A 16131-nucleotide genomic window follows, 5' to 3' on the forward strand; every position below is an offset into this window, starting at 1 on the left:
CGCCGCGCCTGCGCCCTTGGGCGCGCGGCGGCGGGTGGCGGGTTAGGCCGGAAAGCGCAGCGGCGGCTTCCAAGATGGCGGCCGTGCTGCAGCAGCTCCTGGAGCGGGCCGAGCTCTCCAAGCTGCCCAAGCCGGTGCAGGGGAAGCTGGAACGCTTCTTGGCTGATCAGCAGAGCGAGATTGACGGGCTCCGAGCCAGGCATGAGCGCTTCAAGGTGGACAGCGGTGAGTCCGGGGCGGGGGAGACTGGGAGAACGGGAGCGGAGGTGAGGGGGCAGCGGGAACGGAGCAGGCCCTGGGCTGCGCCGTGCGGAGGGAGCTGTGCTGCCCAAGGCCTGAACGCTATCCGCTCGTCCCGGTGCCCGGGCAGAGGTGGCGGGCCACAGCCTGGCTGGGGCCGGGCCGTGTGCTCGCTCCTTTGACGCGCTTTTGGCCAGTGGCAATGTCGTGGTTCGTTCTGAGGAGAGGAGTGAGGGGGGTAGCGCTGGGCCTGACAGGTCCTTGTCATCGAAACCCACGGCATGTCCCTGGGCTGGGAAGGAGCCCTTCAGCTGAAACCAGGTAGGGTTTTGTCTCCGACTTCCACTTGGCAAGATTATTATTTTTTTTTTAAATCCTTTGCAAAAGACTTTTTAGGGTTAAAACTGTATTCAAAATGGTCTTACAGAATGGCATCTCATCAGATTTTTAATAAACACTGACATACATCAGTTTGCTTCTATCCTCGTTGTGGAAGAGGAACAGTGATTTACCAAGCTCTCAAATATTCTTAGGTTTATACTTTTTCTGTTAAATTCCACATTGAAGACCATAACCTTTCTGTAAAACACTTCTGACAGAATCAACATTTTTATATTGATTTGCAGGTTATTTGATCACAGAATAATACCAGTAGAGAACTGGAGCAGAAATGAGAGAAGAGTGTAGATGAGTGTAAGGGCTGGGCAAGGTTGTGAGTATGAGTTAGTTCCTGGGTAATGAGATGACAACTTCTGGTGTGAACTTCTAGTTTTCCTTCAACCTTTCCACCTCTATAATGATAAAAGTTTTACTAATAATAAAGTGTGGTGTAAATTACAGTAACCCATGGATTTTAGCTGGTTAGTCTCTTTCAGGTGCATTCTTCTTATACGTGTCTGGAGTGGCAGTAGTATTTGAAATTATAAAATATGATAAGAAGCATAAGATAAATAAAAAATGTTCAGTACTTCCTTAGAAGTCCACTATGCCCGGGAGTGAGATTAGTTCTGCTTTTATGAAACATTTTATAGTTATTCTCTATGACAAAGTTAATGTTTCAGATAACCAAAATTTAGATCTAATTATTTTTTTCAGCAGTGTGGGCTATGCAGCGTAAAGAACAAGAGTTCATTTTATGAAGTCTTAATTAAATTTTTTCTAAATCAAATCCCTTGATGCATAGAGTTATGTGGATTTTATTGTGTGTGTCTAGAAATACGCTACAGGTAAAAGAAGTTTTAAGATGACAAGACCACACTGCATAATTGTGCTGATACAGTGTTCTCTATCTACATCAAAAATGTTAAAGAACAGTTATAATTAATTAGGCTGTATTTATGGATCATTTCTGGAAAGACATCGTTTTTCATGCTAACAAAATATTTTAAACAGTGTTAATTCAGTAGGGAAATGCACTGTTTTGCTTTCAAAAATTCTTTTTTCTTAAATCTACTGTAATTATTTTTAGATATTTTCTTTATAAATACTGTTCTTTAATAAAGATGTCCATTAGTAACTAAGGATCCTTGATAAAAGTGAGAAAGAAAAAAGTGAAATTGAGATAACATTGTTATTTTGCAGAACAACAATACTTTGAAGTAGAAAAGCGTCTGGCTCAAAGTCAGGAGAGACTTGTAAATGAGACACAAGAATGTCAAACTCTCCGTGAGGAGCTTAAAAAACTCTGTAAGTATAACTGCACATTCTTAAGACTGGACAGGATGTTCATTCTTTAGTCCAGTGTTATACGGAAACGCTTTAAGTTTTAAATAGGAGTCAAAAATACATCCACGAGCTACATTTGTTATTTCTGCATGTAGAGAGAGGTTTTGTTTATGTGTTCATCAGCTTTTTTTTAAAATGAAATTTTTGCTGTAATGAAAGAAAACACCTTGCTTTCTGATTTTTGCAGTGATGGTACTACAGTGGGTCATGTATTGATCTTCACAATAAATGCCTTTGCTCTGAGTGCATTAGTTTGTTGTAGTACTACCTAGTCCATCAATAGCGAAGCCTTGAATTCCTCTCTGTGTCTCTTTTTTTTTTTTTTTTTTTTTTTTTTTAATTTATGGGGTTATTTATGGTGTTAAAGGAAATTTTGGCTTAATTGCATTTGGTAAGTGAATTCTGTCATTATGTTTCAGTGGAAATCCCTCACCACTATTTCTTCTTCTCCAACAGATGAACAGTTGAAATCACTGAATGAGAAAAATAAAGAACTTGAAGCTGCTCAGGATCGTAATGCAGCCATTCAGGTACTGGAAGAACTTGACAATAAGTTGAAAGACTTTTTGGTTCACCTGCCTCATTGCAGCAAAAAGTGCAGTCAATTTCCAAACTGGACTGTATCAGTATCAGTACAAATATGTACTGTTGTATGTATTTACATGTCCATATGGCTGTGTGTACAGGAAAGTTGTGTGGGTTTTTAAAGTAAATGCTGGTGTTTTAGCAAACTGAATTACAGGTGACCATACGTTGGAACAGATGCTTTTATTTCAGTTTGGATAGATTGTTTCATTCTAGCTGAAACCTGTTGTGAAGTGACGTTAAGCTGAACCTCAAAAATTGGACAAAGGTGTAAAGAAGAGTTCGGGGTTTTCCTCCATCCTTTCCCATGCTCTGGCAGTTTTCTTGCATTACGCTCAAAAGTTAGGGGGTTGCAGAATGAGTCACTTCAGTTGACAGCCCCAACAGAACACTAATCCTGGAGCAGGAAGTAAAAACATTAGTATTATGTCCACATTCCCATGTCCACAATGGGAAGACAAATCTGGTTGTTTCCCCAGAAGGCCTTAGCTGGGCCTAACTTAAGTGCTTTATATTGACACCTTAGAATGCAGAGGTAGTATACTATAGCCTATAAATGATCCAAGTTTATTGACTTCGATTTGATTTTGATACTGATTTTTTGAATGTGTTCATTACTTGGTTACTCTGTTAGCTCTTTTATTTAACCAGACAAAACTGTTGCAGTGAAGTCAAAGGTGTCTTTCAGTGAATACTAAAATTAGATGCAGTTTTGAACAGTTCCTGTTGCTTGTTTTAGATTTCTGTTAGGCCTTCAGTTTTTCATCTGCTCTAAGTTCAACAATTTTTGTTCTGATCTTCATTCAAATACAGCTTAGTACCAGAGGGAGTCTTTTGGCAATCTGGACCTCTCTGCAAATTGAAAAGCAAAGGCATGAAAACTACCTGTTCAGTGTGCTGGTCTGACAGCTGTGTGATACTGCTCTCATCGTTGCTGTCTAATCTTATGTGATAGTGGCATTTCACCCTTAAGCACAAAGGGCCAGCTGGACGTTGGTGTCAGAGTGATTTATGGGGAAAGAAATATTAATTGAAATGTGTTGGCTATTAGGCACTAGAAGAAAGAGGTACATTAATCTGTATTTGTTTAAATTACATACCCCAGCATGGTAGAAAAAATGAAAGTAGCCATTAGTTTAGACTGATTCAGCTGCCCACCATGAAAGCCTCTTATCCCAGTTTTCAGTTGGCTAGGGTAACTTACTGTGGTTTGGCATGCCTCTGTGATGATAAGTATAAATAGTGACTATAAACTGGTACGGAAGGCTGATCACATTTCTTTACTGCTCTTTTGCAATTTTTTTCAGAGCCATTTAAGTAGAGAAAAAGAAGAACTGGAAGCTGAAAAGAGAGATTTGGTTCGAACAAGTGAAAGACAATCTCAGGAAGTTGAACATTTAAATGGTATAGCCAAGAATACTATAAAAAAATGCTTCACAAGATTTTGCTAAATAAAAGGCGTGCTTGAACAATTGAATTGGTATGGAATATCCAGTTTGTATAGGCAGTACCAAGTAACGGATTAGCAGGAAACAGTATTTAGAGAAAAGGAAAGAAGGCAGGAAATTACATGCTAATTGCGGAAGAACACAGCACTTTGATGCTTAGTTTTGCACATGTAAAAACATACAGTATCTTATTGCACAATATACAGTTGCATACGTTATGTCTTGCCTGTTCTCATTTGTAAAAATTTTGTTAAGCTGAATAATTAAAACCTAAATAATTAGCATTTGTTAATACTGATATCCCTCCTCCAGAGGATGTTAAACGCTTAAATGAAAAACTTACAGAAGCAAACACAGAAAAGGTGAAACTTCAGTTAAAGTTGGATGAACTTCAGACATCAGATGTTTCCATGAAGGTGAGTAGTACTTTATGTGCATAGTATGTGTTAATGTTCTAATAAGTAGTTGTTCACATGTGATGTAATCATCATTTTGTTATTTCTGACTTTGAAAGTAGGTCGCATATGTTCGTGTTATTTATCAAAAATTATTTCATTGTAAAATTGGTGGCTGTGACTGAAAGTGAGACATTTATAGAAGGCAAGGGGACATCAAGTTGGGCAAGTGTGTCCAAGCTTCTGTTTGTGGCAATGGTGGCTGCTCCTACCCACTAGGAAGAAGGACTACAGGTCCACAAGGGCAGGTAGAAAGGAGAAAAATAATTTCTTGTGAACATGCACCATTTCTCTGAGGGCAGAATAAACTCCATAAAGAGCTGAAAGAGAGGAGGAAACGAGATGAGGAAGAAAACTTTTGATTTATTTCCTTTATTATTTTATTTATTTCCTTTTTTTTTTTTCCTTAATTTATTTCCTTAAGCTACATATTAATGTAGTTAATGTTCCTATGTAATGGAAGCTTGGAGGAAACTAACTCAAGTTTCAAGAAGTTCTTTTAGTTCGAGACTGCTAACAGTATTACCAATGTAATAAGGAACACTGCCTGTCATTTGGTGCTATTTACCAGATTACAGTACATTTTTGCTACTCCTACTCTGTTGATAGTACTTTGATTAGCTGCTCTATTTTCTGTGGAACCAGTACAATTACACTGTGCAATTTTCTTTTTAGTACCGTGAGAAAAGGTTGGAGCAAGAAAAAGAACTACTGCAGAATCAGAACACGTGGCTGAATGCTGAGTTGAAAACCAAAACTGACGAACTTCTACATACTGCCAGGGAAAAAGGCAATGAAATCTTGGAGCTTAAATGTAATCTGGAGAACAAGAAGGAGGAGGTAGTGCAATTACTGAGTGCTTTTGACGTGTCTTGTAAATTACACCTCCTGGTTAACTATTAAACAAAAGGAAGTACTTTAATAACTGTATTTGAGTAAAAAAAAGTTTTGCAATTAATAAGGAGTTGTTTGTTCTTTTAACTTGTGACTTTTAAGGAATACATATAGTTACTATTACCTAGAATAGTCAAAGATTTTAATGATAAGCTAGAAATTTGGGAGTCACTGATAACAAAGCTATGCAATGGTATAATGCTATTAAAATGTATCAGAATACAGTTATTAATAAGGGGAAGGGGAAGAAAGATCTGACTTAACATTCTGTGCAGGGCGGGGTGATTATATTTTTGTTTTTCTGCAACAAAATAGGTGGCAGTCAGTGGCCATATTTTAAAAGTGCTTGGGTCCAGTGAACTTCTGTTTGCGTACCTTAGCAGTTTCTCTAAAAACTGTGACAACTGGTCAGGTTTTCTGTGGCACATTGCTCCACTGAGGCTTGTGGGTTTATTTGGCTATGTGTAACTGAAGCAGTCTGGGGACTCTCACTTTTTAATTTAGCTGAATGCATGGGAGCAAAGATTGTTAGAAAATACAACCATTTGTGCTCTTTCTGGAACTTTCATTTTTTTAAAAGTAAAAGACAATGAGCTGGGTATTTTCCAGAATAAACTGGACTGGAAAGACAAATGTATACGTGGTGTTCTCATTTATTCTTTGAACAGGTTTCCAGAATGGAGGAACAGGTAAACGGCTTAAAACAGTCAAATGAAAATCTTCAGAAGCATGTGGAAGACCTTTTGAATAAACTGAAGGAGGTAAGACGACTTGAAGTATATGTGAAAGTGCATTACAGTTGCTTTGACAAGTTAAACAAAATATGGAAAATAGGAATAGTGGGAATGCTGTCCTACCCTGTCTCTTCTTTAATTTACTAGGCAAAAGAACAGCAAGCTAGTATGGAGGAAAGATTCCACAATGAACTGAATGCCCACATAAAATTATCCAATTTGTATAAGGTGAGTTTATTGATTCTGTTATAAGCATATATTAGTATTACTTGGGGCTGAATCTTAGTATTAAATGTAATGCAGGCCACTTTGGGTTCCCACCCCCAGCCCAAAAAATATGGATTTGGGGAAGGCTAATTTCCGTTGCAAATGGAAGTGGAGGTCCAGTACTACAACATTAAGAAACAGAATGCGGAGAAGCAGCTGCTAGTGGCCAAGGAAGAGGCTGAAAAAAATTACAAATAAGCGAAACACCCTGTTTGGAAAATTTCATGTTGCTCACAGCTCATCTCTAGATGATGTTGATCATAAAATCTTAACCACAAAGCAAGCTGTCAAACATCCAAATCATTTTTTCCTTTGCTGCTGTCTTAGGCAGCATTTGAAATCTTACATTGTTTGGATCATTTTGTAGATTAAGCAAAACTGTGGTTAAAATAGTAATTTTATGCTCACTGTATTGAGGCTTCATGTTGTATGAATGTTGTTATGTCTTACAACCACATGGGGTTGTAATAATATGACGTATTGGGAGGCAATGATTTGTATGTAAAATAGGACTACACGAGATTTTTCTGAGTTTGGTTAGTAGAAGTTCATTTTGAATAACACTGCAAGTGTTAATGATCTGATTAAGACACAGCTGGATGTAATGTATTGTGTCAAATAAAAATTACTTCTTGAGATGACGCTTATTTTTGTCAGCTCGAAGAATGAAAAATTTCCTGTAGCCTATTGACTAAGACAAAGTCAACTAGCGGAGAATTGATTGCTCTTCAGTTCACACATATTGGATTCATGGGTTAATGAGTTCTGTTTCCTGAGTTAACTTGCTTAGATACCTACGTAAACGTCCTACCATGCTTAATTCTGAGTTCTGTGTCAATACTTTGTCTGATCATATGTAAACTGATACCCCTTCATTGAACAGCAAGTCAGTAGCTGACTTTTCCAGACCATAATGCTTTACCATTTACCTTTTAATATGGTTTTGTTTTGGTTGTTTGGGGTTTTTTAATCCTATTAATTCATGCTTTTATTATAGAATCATTGATTTGACGGGGCTTAAAGTTTTGTCTTCTGCTTAACATAGTTTGCTATGTACTTGTGACTGCTGACATATTTGTCTGACCTGATATTAAAAGCATTGAGACTGAGTGCATTAAAAACATTGAGTGCCCTCCCATGGGAGCCTATTCTGAGACTTCGCTGATTAGCAAAAGTTGAGTCATCTTTAGTTCAGTTATCACTAATGGGCTTTCAGAATTGCTAAAGTATTGTACAGTCTTGCAGTTGTGAGATCTCTAACTGGAAGCAAAGAAACATAAACTGTTTATATAGGATTCCCTAAAAATACCAAATTTTACAGAATGATCAAAATCGAGCACTCTATTTTTCTCCAGATTTTCTGTAGTGAAGCGAAGGAACAGCACCAGCTATAATGAGCTAAAGGGTGTGCATTGTATTTGGATTTGTCATATCACATTAATGTCGGACACTTCTTACTCTCAGCTGGGCAGTTTGATCAAAGTGAGACTTAATCCAGGTGGAAGAAGAGTTGTACAGTTTAGGTGAATCCTTTAGCATTTTACTCAAAGTGCATGTTCATAATTTTTGGTCAGTTTGAGCTTTCTTATTAAAAATATATTTGCTATATACTCAAAGGTTTAAAAAATGCTTTTTTGTAGAGTGCTGCTGATGACTCGGAGGCAAAGAGCAATGAACTTACAGGAGCAGTGGAAGAGCTGCACAAGCTCCTGAAGGAAGCAGGTGAAGGTAGGCTGTGAGTGAGAGCTGGCAAATGAAGCAGAACAGTTGTACTGCTTTGTAACTACCTTGATTCATTGAAAAATAGGTATTGAGTGTTTACGAATGTAACTTCATCAGCTTTTGGGCTGGTGGAAACGTCAGTCAGCTGGTAACTAAAATCTCATGTGACTAGTTGACTTCACCTGAGTGGGGCGGGAGGAACTATTTTCAAATATACCAGGAATTTACTTTGGATTTTGATGACAGTGTCTACTTATGCAACATATGTTTTCAGTTTAGTGTCTTGGTTTAGATTTCTGTTCACTGATAAAAGGACAGTTCGTGTTTTAGCCCTCTTCTATGCAAGGGTGATAGGCAGCAGTTCATGGTTCTGTCATGCTACTGAGTTTACTTATCAGCATGAGCTTCTGCAGATCATGTAAAATTAAAGTAAAATTTAAGGTACACATGCAGATTTTGAACTTTTAAAAAGAAAAAAAGTAAAAACTACAACACAGCAAATTACTTGTCTGATTTAATTTTAGCTAATAAAGCAACCCAGGAGCATTTGGTTGAAGTGGAAGAGTCAAAAGCTGTAATGGAGAAAGAACTGAGAGAGAAGATCAGTAAACTGGAAAAGGAGCTGGAGAATGCTAATGATTTACTTTCCGCTACAAAGCGCAAAGGTAGGGATAACACTGGAACTAAAATACATAAAGCCTTGGCATTTCTGTTGTCTTGCGTGGAAATACTATGCTGAATTTCTGTAGGAAGTAAGTGCATTAATTCATCCTAGGTCATTTCTAATCATGAATTTTAGAAGCTTGTGTGTGTGTGTATATATAGGTATGAAAATACATACCTTTGATTTGCCCACTAAAAAATACATTTCTATCAAAATGCATTTCTGTAAGGCTGAATCATCATGCTTTTAATGGAGAGGGGAGTGGGGATGACCAACTATTCTTTTTTTCCTCTTAAAAAAAAAAAAAAAGGCACCGGAAAACAAACCTCTGTCCTTCAATTTCTGTTTAACATTAAATCTTTCTCAATATTCACTGTTCTAGTTCCATGGGGTTTTTTTCATTCTCAATTTTCACTGTTCTGTTTCTGTTTGCTACATTTAAGTAATTTCTAAAGGAAAGAGAGCACAGCGGGAAGGAACAGAGAGGCACGAAGTATATTTGGTGTGCCTCTGTGTTAAGTTAATGAAAGTAAACCAGTGCTCTGCCACTAAACCTCCAGCAGTTTGCTAAGAAATCTGATGTTAAGCTTTGCTGCAGTTGTTTCAATTGCTTACATTCAGAATTCATCTACATTTTAAGTCTTAATAGCAAAAGCTTTTCATTGTTTCAAATTATCAATGTCTCTGACTCGTTTAATATATGGCATGGAAAATTGTGTATCATACCAGTCACTTGCACATGTATATTTATAATATAGATTACAGAAAGCTCTTCAACCAGTAACTTTAAGAGTTTAAAATAGTCATTTAAAATACAGTAGTCATAAAGCACAGAGGTGTACAAAGACGTTCTTTATATTAATGAAGAATATGATGAGAATTATTGCAGCTTTTTAATGGTGATTGGTGGGATTATGTCTTCAGGAGCCATATTGTCTGAGGAGGAACTGGCAGCTATGTCTCCCACTGCTGCAGCAGTAGCTAAAGTAGTCAAGCCTGGAATGAAATTAACTGAGGTAAGTGAGCAGAAACTTCAATTTCAAGGCCCTTGAAATGCTAACAGAGATACGCTAATGATATAAAGGTGCAGGCTTCATTCGCTGTTCTGGATTTGGTGTAATATGTGATTGAAGTCGATGAAATCTTTTCATGTATTTGAGCTAAGCTATTGGGATTTTTTTTAACATACCTTACAGTTTTTCTTTAGTGGATCAAAACATTTATGGGGTTAAGTTCTTTTTCTGAAAGAAATTATTTTGTGCACATAAACTTATTTTCTGTATGCATTCTTGCCATGAGGGTTTTTTTTTGCTTATTTACATAATCTTTTAATTTGTACTGCTGCTCATTTGGCTTATACTTGCAGAAAAAAATTAACGATAGGTCATACATATTCTAGGTTTTCTTTACACTTCTATTCATGCAATTTGCATTTTCATTTTGTTTTTTATTGTTCATTCTGGCCAGCCATTAAATTACTGTGTTCTGTGCTTGCTGCTTTCTTCTGTAACACTAGCTTTGATATTTCTATTATCTTAAACTTGCATGTTTTGTCCCTTTTACATAGAACTCTTTTATTGCATATAGTTGCACTACAAAAGTTTGCGGTTTTCAAATTCATAGGGATAACTCTTTGCCATGGTATGAATCCTAAAAACACATTGTTGTAAAATTCTTAACTTGTTTCTCTGAATTAACTAGTTTAGAATTGTATAAAATTATACTACCTTAAGGTATGAATTGTAGAATTACTTCTTCTTTAAGAGGTCTGTGCAGGTGTATCAAAACCAACCAAACAAAAAAAGGCAAAACAATCTTTTGTTGCAGCTCTACAATGCATATGTAGAAACTCAGGATCAGTTGCTTTTGGAAAAGCTGGAGAATAAGAGAATCAATAAGTATTTGGATGAAATAGTGCAGGAAGTAGAAGCCAAAGCACCGATCTTAAAACGTCAGCGTGAAGAATTTGAACGTTCCCAAAAAGCTGTTGCTAGTCTGTCTGCAAAGCTTGAACAAGCTATGAAGGTCAGTATAAAGTAAAAGAGCATGTAAAATTATGGAAAAAATGGATTTTTAATTCCTTACTGCTAATAGCTTTTAGTAAACGTATAAAATGGATCTTTGAGTCAACCTTTATTGTGGGAAAAGATCTGTTGAACTTTCTAGCTTGCAGTTTATTGGACTGTACAAAGTATTTTACAGAACCAACATTTTCATATATTTTATAATGAAAGCTTAAATGTGTTACTTAAATAAAAAGCTTATATTTTTAAATTAAAATAATTAATTAAAGCTTAAATAAAATATATATTAAAAATATTTTTAATATAATGAAAGCTTAAATGTGCTGTTTTGCAATCTGATTTTCTGAGAGCAGAATTCTTTATAAACAAAGATTAGTATTTTTCTGTCCAAAGAAATAGAATTGGACTTCAGTGCTCACTTCCCATTAATTTTAATACCTACACTAATACAGCATGAAAGACTGTGGCTTTTGATTTCTAAATATTTAGAGTTTAACCTTTGGAGTGTAACTTTAAAGTAGTAAAGTGCAGTTTGATTCACAAGGCATGTCTCTACATGACGTTGCCCCTTTGGAAAGGAATGTTTCTGTGTTGGATTGCTATCTGTTTCTTAATGTTTGTATGCTTGCAGGAAATCCAGCGATTGCAGGAGGATGCTGATAAAGCCAATAAGCATGCCTCTCTGCTTGAAAGAGAAAACCAGAGACTGGAAATACAAGTAAAAGATCTTTCACAGCAGGTAGGACAAATGTCACTGTGGTTAAATGTACTATTTACAGTTTATTTGTTAATACGGTGCTGTATTTGTGAAGTTTACTTGGAAGTTGTGTTCAGCCACAGTCATGTAGGCTTTGTTGTCATAAGAGCCTTAGTGATGTTAAAAGCTTCTCCTTAGGACAACATGGTATTTACATTTTTGCTTACAAAACGGGAGTAAGTTTAGCTGGACAGAAGTGATGCTGCTTTAGGATAGTATTGTTAAACATCTGACATGGAAAAAAACCCCAAGCTACTTTGATTGACTGGAATATCCTGTGATCTGTTCACAGAACTGAACACAGACTATCCACTTCTGATGTTGATGTGGGTTCCTTTTGTCAAATTGTTTTTCTATAATGTAATTCTTACTAGGATTTAATGATTGTAATAGTTTGCATATTGTAGGACAAAAATACTGAATTTCCAAGTGCTTCAGTATATTGTTTTTCAGAGTGAATGTTTGAGTCTGTGTGCAAGTCTTACACTATAACGTTCTTTTTCAGATTCGTGTACTTTTAATGGAACTTGAAGAAGCTAGAGGCAATCATGTGATTCGTGATGAAGAAGTGAGCTCTGCTGACATCAGTAGCTCTTCTGAAGTGATATCTCAACATCTAGTCTCTTATAGAAATATTGAAGAACTTCAGCAGCAGAATCAGCGTCTCTTGGTGGCTCTTCGGGAGCTGGGAGAGGCTAGAGAAAAAGAGGAGCAAGAAACAACATCATCTAAGTCAGTTTTCCATTCCTTCTAGTAAATGTTTATACTAAGTAGTAACAGGGATTTATTCAAATACTTTTTGGTTTTTTGCTTTTGATTGTTACTAATTGTGTGCATATGCAAGTGCATATATGCTCATGCGCAGCTATAATTCATAAAGGCAAGTTGTTATTAAACAACATTATCTTCGACTTTAGATTAAAATGGCTTTATAGCTATGTATCTTGTAATATTTCATCAAAATCCAAAGTAAAAATAATTTTTTATTGGTCTTTCAGTGAATGTGTTTTCACACAACAGATCTGGTTTTTAGAAGAGATAAGTTTGATATGTGCATACCTAATTCACTAGCTGTTAAGCCCACAGATAATGTAATTTTGTATTAAGGGTTCTTAGCTTGATTCTCTGCTCATGCTGCTGACTGTTTTTTGAAGTTATTCACATGAATAAATTGCCTCTATTCTGCTTTTCATGGAAGAGGCCTACTTTCTTTGTCATCTACAAAATAGCAAGCCAAATGCCAGTCTTCCTTTAAGTTTCCTCAAAAGTCTCAGTGCTTAACTTTCAAAGGGGCAATAAATGTACACTGAAGAAATTGTGACAAGAGGTTGTGTCATCTTGGTATGCCTCACTGTGTATGTTACTGAAAACAACTTGTTGGTTTCAGAATTTCTGAGCTTCAAAGCCAGCTTGAGGAGGCTCTCAATGAGCTAGAAAAATTGCGTGAATCACGTCACCATCAGCTGCAGCTTGTTGAGTCTATAGTTCGTCAGCGTGATATGTTCCGCATATTGTTGGCACAGACCACAGGAGCTATCATTCCTTTGCAAGGTAAGCTTCATGTTTCTGCACCATTGGAAAAAAATGGAATTGTCATTTGCTATGAGTTTAGTCACTTCTGTTAATCTGGTATTCAGCTTTTACCTTTACTCACTGGAAAACCCATGAATTTGGATTTAGGCACATAATTTTATAGTAATGACTGATGTGTAGTGGTGACTATGTGTGCTCTGGGAGCATATTGCCGATACAAAGAATGAGTTGCTTAGGAGAGCCCAAGACTTTCCTAGCAATAGTTTTAGCTGTATTTCAGTGCAGATATATGATCTTCTGCTTTGGCAAGGATTCATTAATTTATTTCTTTTCAGCTTCAGGTATGTTACCAGATGAGATTTCTCTTACATCTACTCCAAAGCGCCCAAATTTGCCTCAAGCCATGTCAACTCCTGCTCCAGTATCAGTGGCTGAGTCAGTGGAGACTGTGGAGGCTAAGGCTGCACTTAAGCAGGTATATTTTTCAATAAATACTGTAGAAAGCTATCACTATTTCCTTTTACTCTTGTAAGCACTTTAATGTCTGTTTTTTGATGCAGTTGCAGGAAGTTTTTGAGAACTATAAAAAAGAAAAGGCAGAGAATGATAAGTTGCTGAATGAGCAAAATGAAAAGCTTCAGGAGCAGGTCACAGACTTGAGGTCACAAAATGCAAAGATTTCCACACAGCTGGAGTTTGCATCCAAACGGTAAATCAAGTATTTAATTCCATTGTCGTATGTATGTGTTCTTTATCAATAGAATCACATTGCCTGCTTGTATCATTTGTTCAGGAAGAGTTGCCAGTTAAACATTAGTATTGTCTTTTCTGTTAAAGAGCACAAAGGAAGTAGTGAAGGTGGGGTCAGGAATATACCTTATAATCGAGTGAGCCACTTCGTGAAAACTGATGCACAAGAACATGAAACATACAGCTGTGTACATACACCTCTTGCAATTAAACAATTTAATGTGGCAAACATATACTTTACTTTGTTGTTCCCTGTGAAGTTATGAAATGCTGCAGGATAACGTTGAAGGCTATCGTCGAGAAATAACATCTCTGCATGAAAGAACCCAGAAACTCACAGCAACGACTCAGAAGCAAGAGCAGATAATTAACACTATGACTCAAGACCTGAGGGGAGCTAATGAAAAACTGGCAGTGGCAGAGGTTAGTAATACAGTGTTTTTATTATATATATATAGATATTCCAAGTTAGCACAAGAGTTTTTCTTATTATTGTCATGAAAGCTGTCAGAACTTGAATGTGTGGCTTTTTGAGTGCATCTGCTGTTAGATTTGTAAAAGGTTGCGTGCGTGTATATTTGGTACATACACTTGTAACATTCCAAAAAATACCTCAAGTACTGAGTGAAGATGTAAGAACATTCTGAACATGTTTCAGTTCACAGAGAAAACAGAATGTGGTTAGACAAACAGTTTTGTTCTTACTGTTCTTGGCTTAATTTCGATGAATTTTAACTTACAATCTTAAAAGCTCTTTTTATAAATAGTATTTATTTATTATTTAAATAGTATTTAGTATTTATTATTTAAATAGTAATGTTCATAAAAATAATACTAAAATGAACGGACAGACTTGGGATTGATAACAAAGTTCATGTTATTGTTTGGTGTCTTAAAGGTGAGAGCAGAAAACTTAAAAAAAGAGAAGGATATCTTGAAGATGTCAGATGTGCGTTTGACCCAGCAACGTGAGTCTTTATTAGTTGAACAAAGAGGACAGAACTTGCTACTTACTAATTTGCGAACTATTCAGGTATGTGGTATTCCTATGTCCAAGTTTGGTCTGTCTTTAAGAATTTTCAATAAATGCCCATCAAAACCAAAATCCCAATTATGGGATTGGGTCTTAATGTGGATTTTTTTAATTTTTATTTTTTGTTAGAAATTAACACTGAACGTAAAACATTTAAGCAACCTGAGCAGCTTGTTTAAGCAAGTTTGTTATTCCTATCCTAATTTATGATACTCTGTTATTTACCTGGGCAAAGTCCTGAGAATTTTGAGTTGACAGGAAGGGTTTTCACAATAAAATGGAACCAAAACACATTAAAGAAAGTGAAAGGAAAAAATCACTACGTTAATTTTTATGATAGCAAAATTTACCAGTGCCTGCCTTGGTAGTGTATTTTCTTATTCTTTTAAGGTATATTTACTGTTACAGTTCTGTATCTTCTATTGTAAGTTATATTGACTCTTAGCATATAAATACTTATGGTTGCACATTTTATCTTGTGACTGAATTCTATTTCTGTAGTAGATCTTTTCGGTTAGATTGCATGGATAATAGATTTTCTTCCAATAATACTTACTGTGTCAATAGTTTTGAGATTATTTTTTTTTTTAACAAAAAGTCATACGTTGTAAGTGCTAATTTTCATAACTTTCTGTATCTACTATTATTGCTTGCTCCCTGCAGTAATTATTTTGTGGATGGGAGAAGTGTTTTGACAACTTGAAATGCTGCAGTAATTTAAAAGAAAATTATTAAAGTGTGTTGTAAGCATAGTGCATTATGCTCTTTTTATCAGGGAATACTGGAGAGGTCTGAGACAGAAACAAAACAAAGACTCAATAATCAGATAGAAAAGCTGGAGCGTGAGATATCTCAGCTGAAGAAGAAATTAGAAAGTGAGGTGGAACAAAGACATTCCCTTACCAAAAATCAAGAGGTAAGTATGAATATGCTAAACTTGCTTAGTGAAAATAAAGTAACAGTTGCACGGCTTCTGCCAGCTTATGATGCACTGTTTTTTCGTATGAGTAATTTCTAAACATATTTGGTCTTTGTGCCATTTGTGAATAATTACAAATTTAAGAACCTTGTGTTTTCAGGTTCACATCCTGGATCTTAAGAGGCAACTGGAGACTGAGACAAACCGTCACATTAACACAAAGGAACTTCTAAAGAATGCCCAGAAAGAAACTGCGATGTTGAAACAGCAGCTTAACAATACGGAGGCTCAGCTAACATCACAATCATCACAGAGGGCTCCGGGGAAAGGTAAGACATTTTTCTGCATTGAACTTCTGTTAAACGTTGCTGTCTGCAGAAT

At 36.3% G+C, this 16131-nt stretch overlaps 1 protein-coding gene across 3 annotated transcripts in view; it reads left to right on the plus strand.

Annotated features, from left to right (window-relative positions):
* The first annotated feature begins 29 nt into the window (after positions 1–29).
* TPR (translocated promoter region, nuclear basket protein) overlaps positions 30–16131 on the plus strand; it is a 42501-nt gene continuing 26399 nt past the window's right edge. For all 3 annotated transcript variants that reach the window (XM_055815240.1, XM_005242035.4, XM_027793331.2), the window contains exons 1-21: positions 30–225; positions 1822–1926; positions 2422–2495; positions 3858–3954; positions 4311–4414; positions 5129–5293; positions 6016–6108; positions 6229–6309; positions 7989–8076; positions 8595–8735; positions 9659–9750; positions 10562–10759; positions 11390–11497; positions 12021–12247; positions 12903–13066; positions 13384–13523; positions 13609–13757; positions 14059–14221; positions 14697–14831; positions 15607–15747; positions 15911–16079. In XM_055815240.1, the coding sequence (XP_055671215.1) occupies positions 75–225; positions 1822–1926; positions 2422–2495; positions 3858–3954; positions 4311–4414; positions 5129–5293; positions 6016–6108; positions 6229–6309; positions 7989–8076; positions 8595–8735; positions 9659–9750; positions 10562–10759; positions 11390–11497; positions 12021–12247; positions 12903–13066; positions 13384–13523; positions 13609–13757; positions 14059–14221; positions 14697–14831; positions 15607–15747; positions 15911–16079 (2785 nt within the window). In that variant the 5' untranslated portion in view covers positions 30–74. The remainder of the gene's footprint in view (positions 226–1821; positions 1927–2421; positions 2496–3857; positions 3955–4310; positions 4415–5128; positions 5294–6015; positions 6109–6228; positions 6310–7988; positions 8077–8594; positions 8736–9658; positions 9751–10561; positions 10760–11389; positions 11498–12020; positions 12248–12902; positions 13067–13383; positions 13524–13608; positions 13758–14058; positions 14222–14696; positions 14832–15606; positions 15748–15910; positions 16080–16131) is intronic.

Source organism: Falco peregrinus, chromosome 10, assembly GCF_023634155.1.
Source record: "Falco peregrinus isolate bFalPer1 chromosome 10, bFalPer1.pri, whole genome shotgun sequence".
NCBI lineage: Eukaryota > Metazoa > Chordata > Aves > Falconiformes > Falconidae > Falco > Falco peregrinus.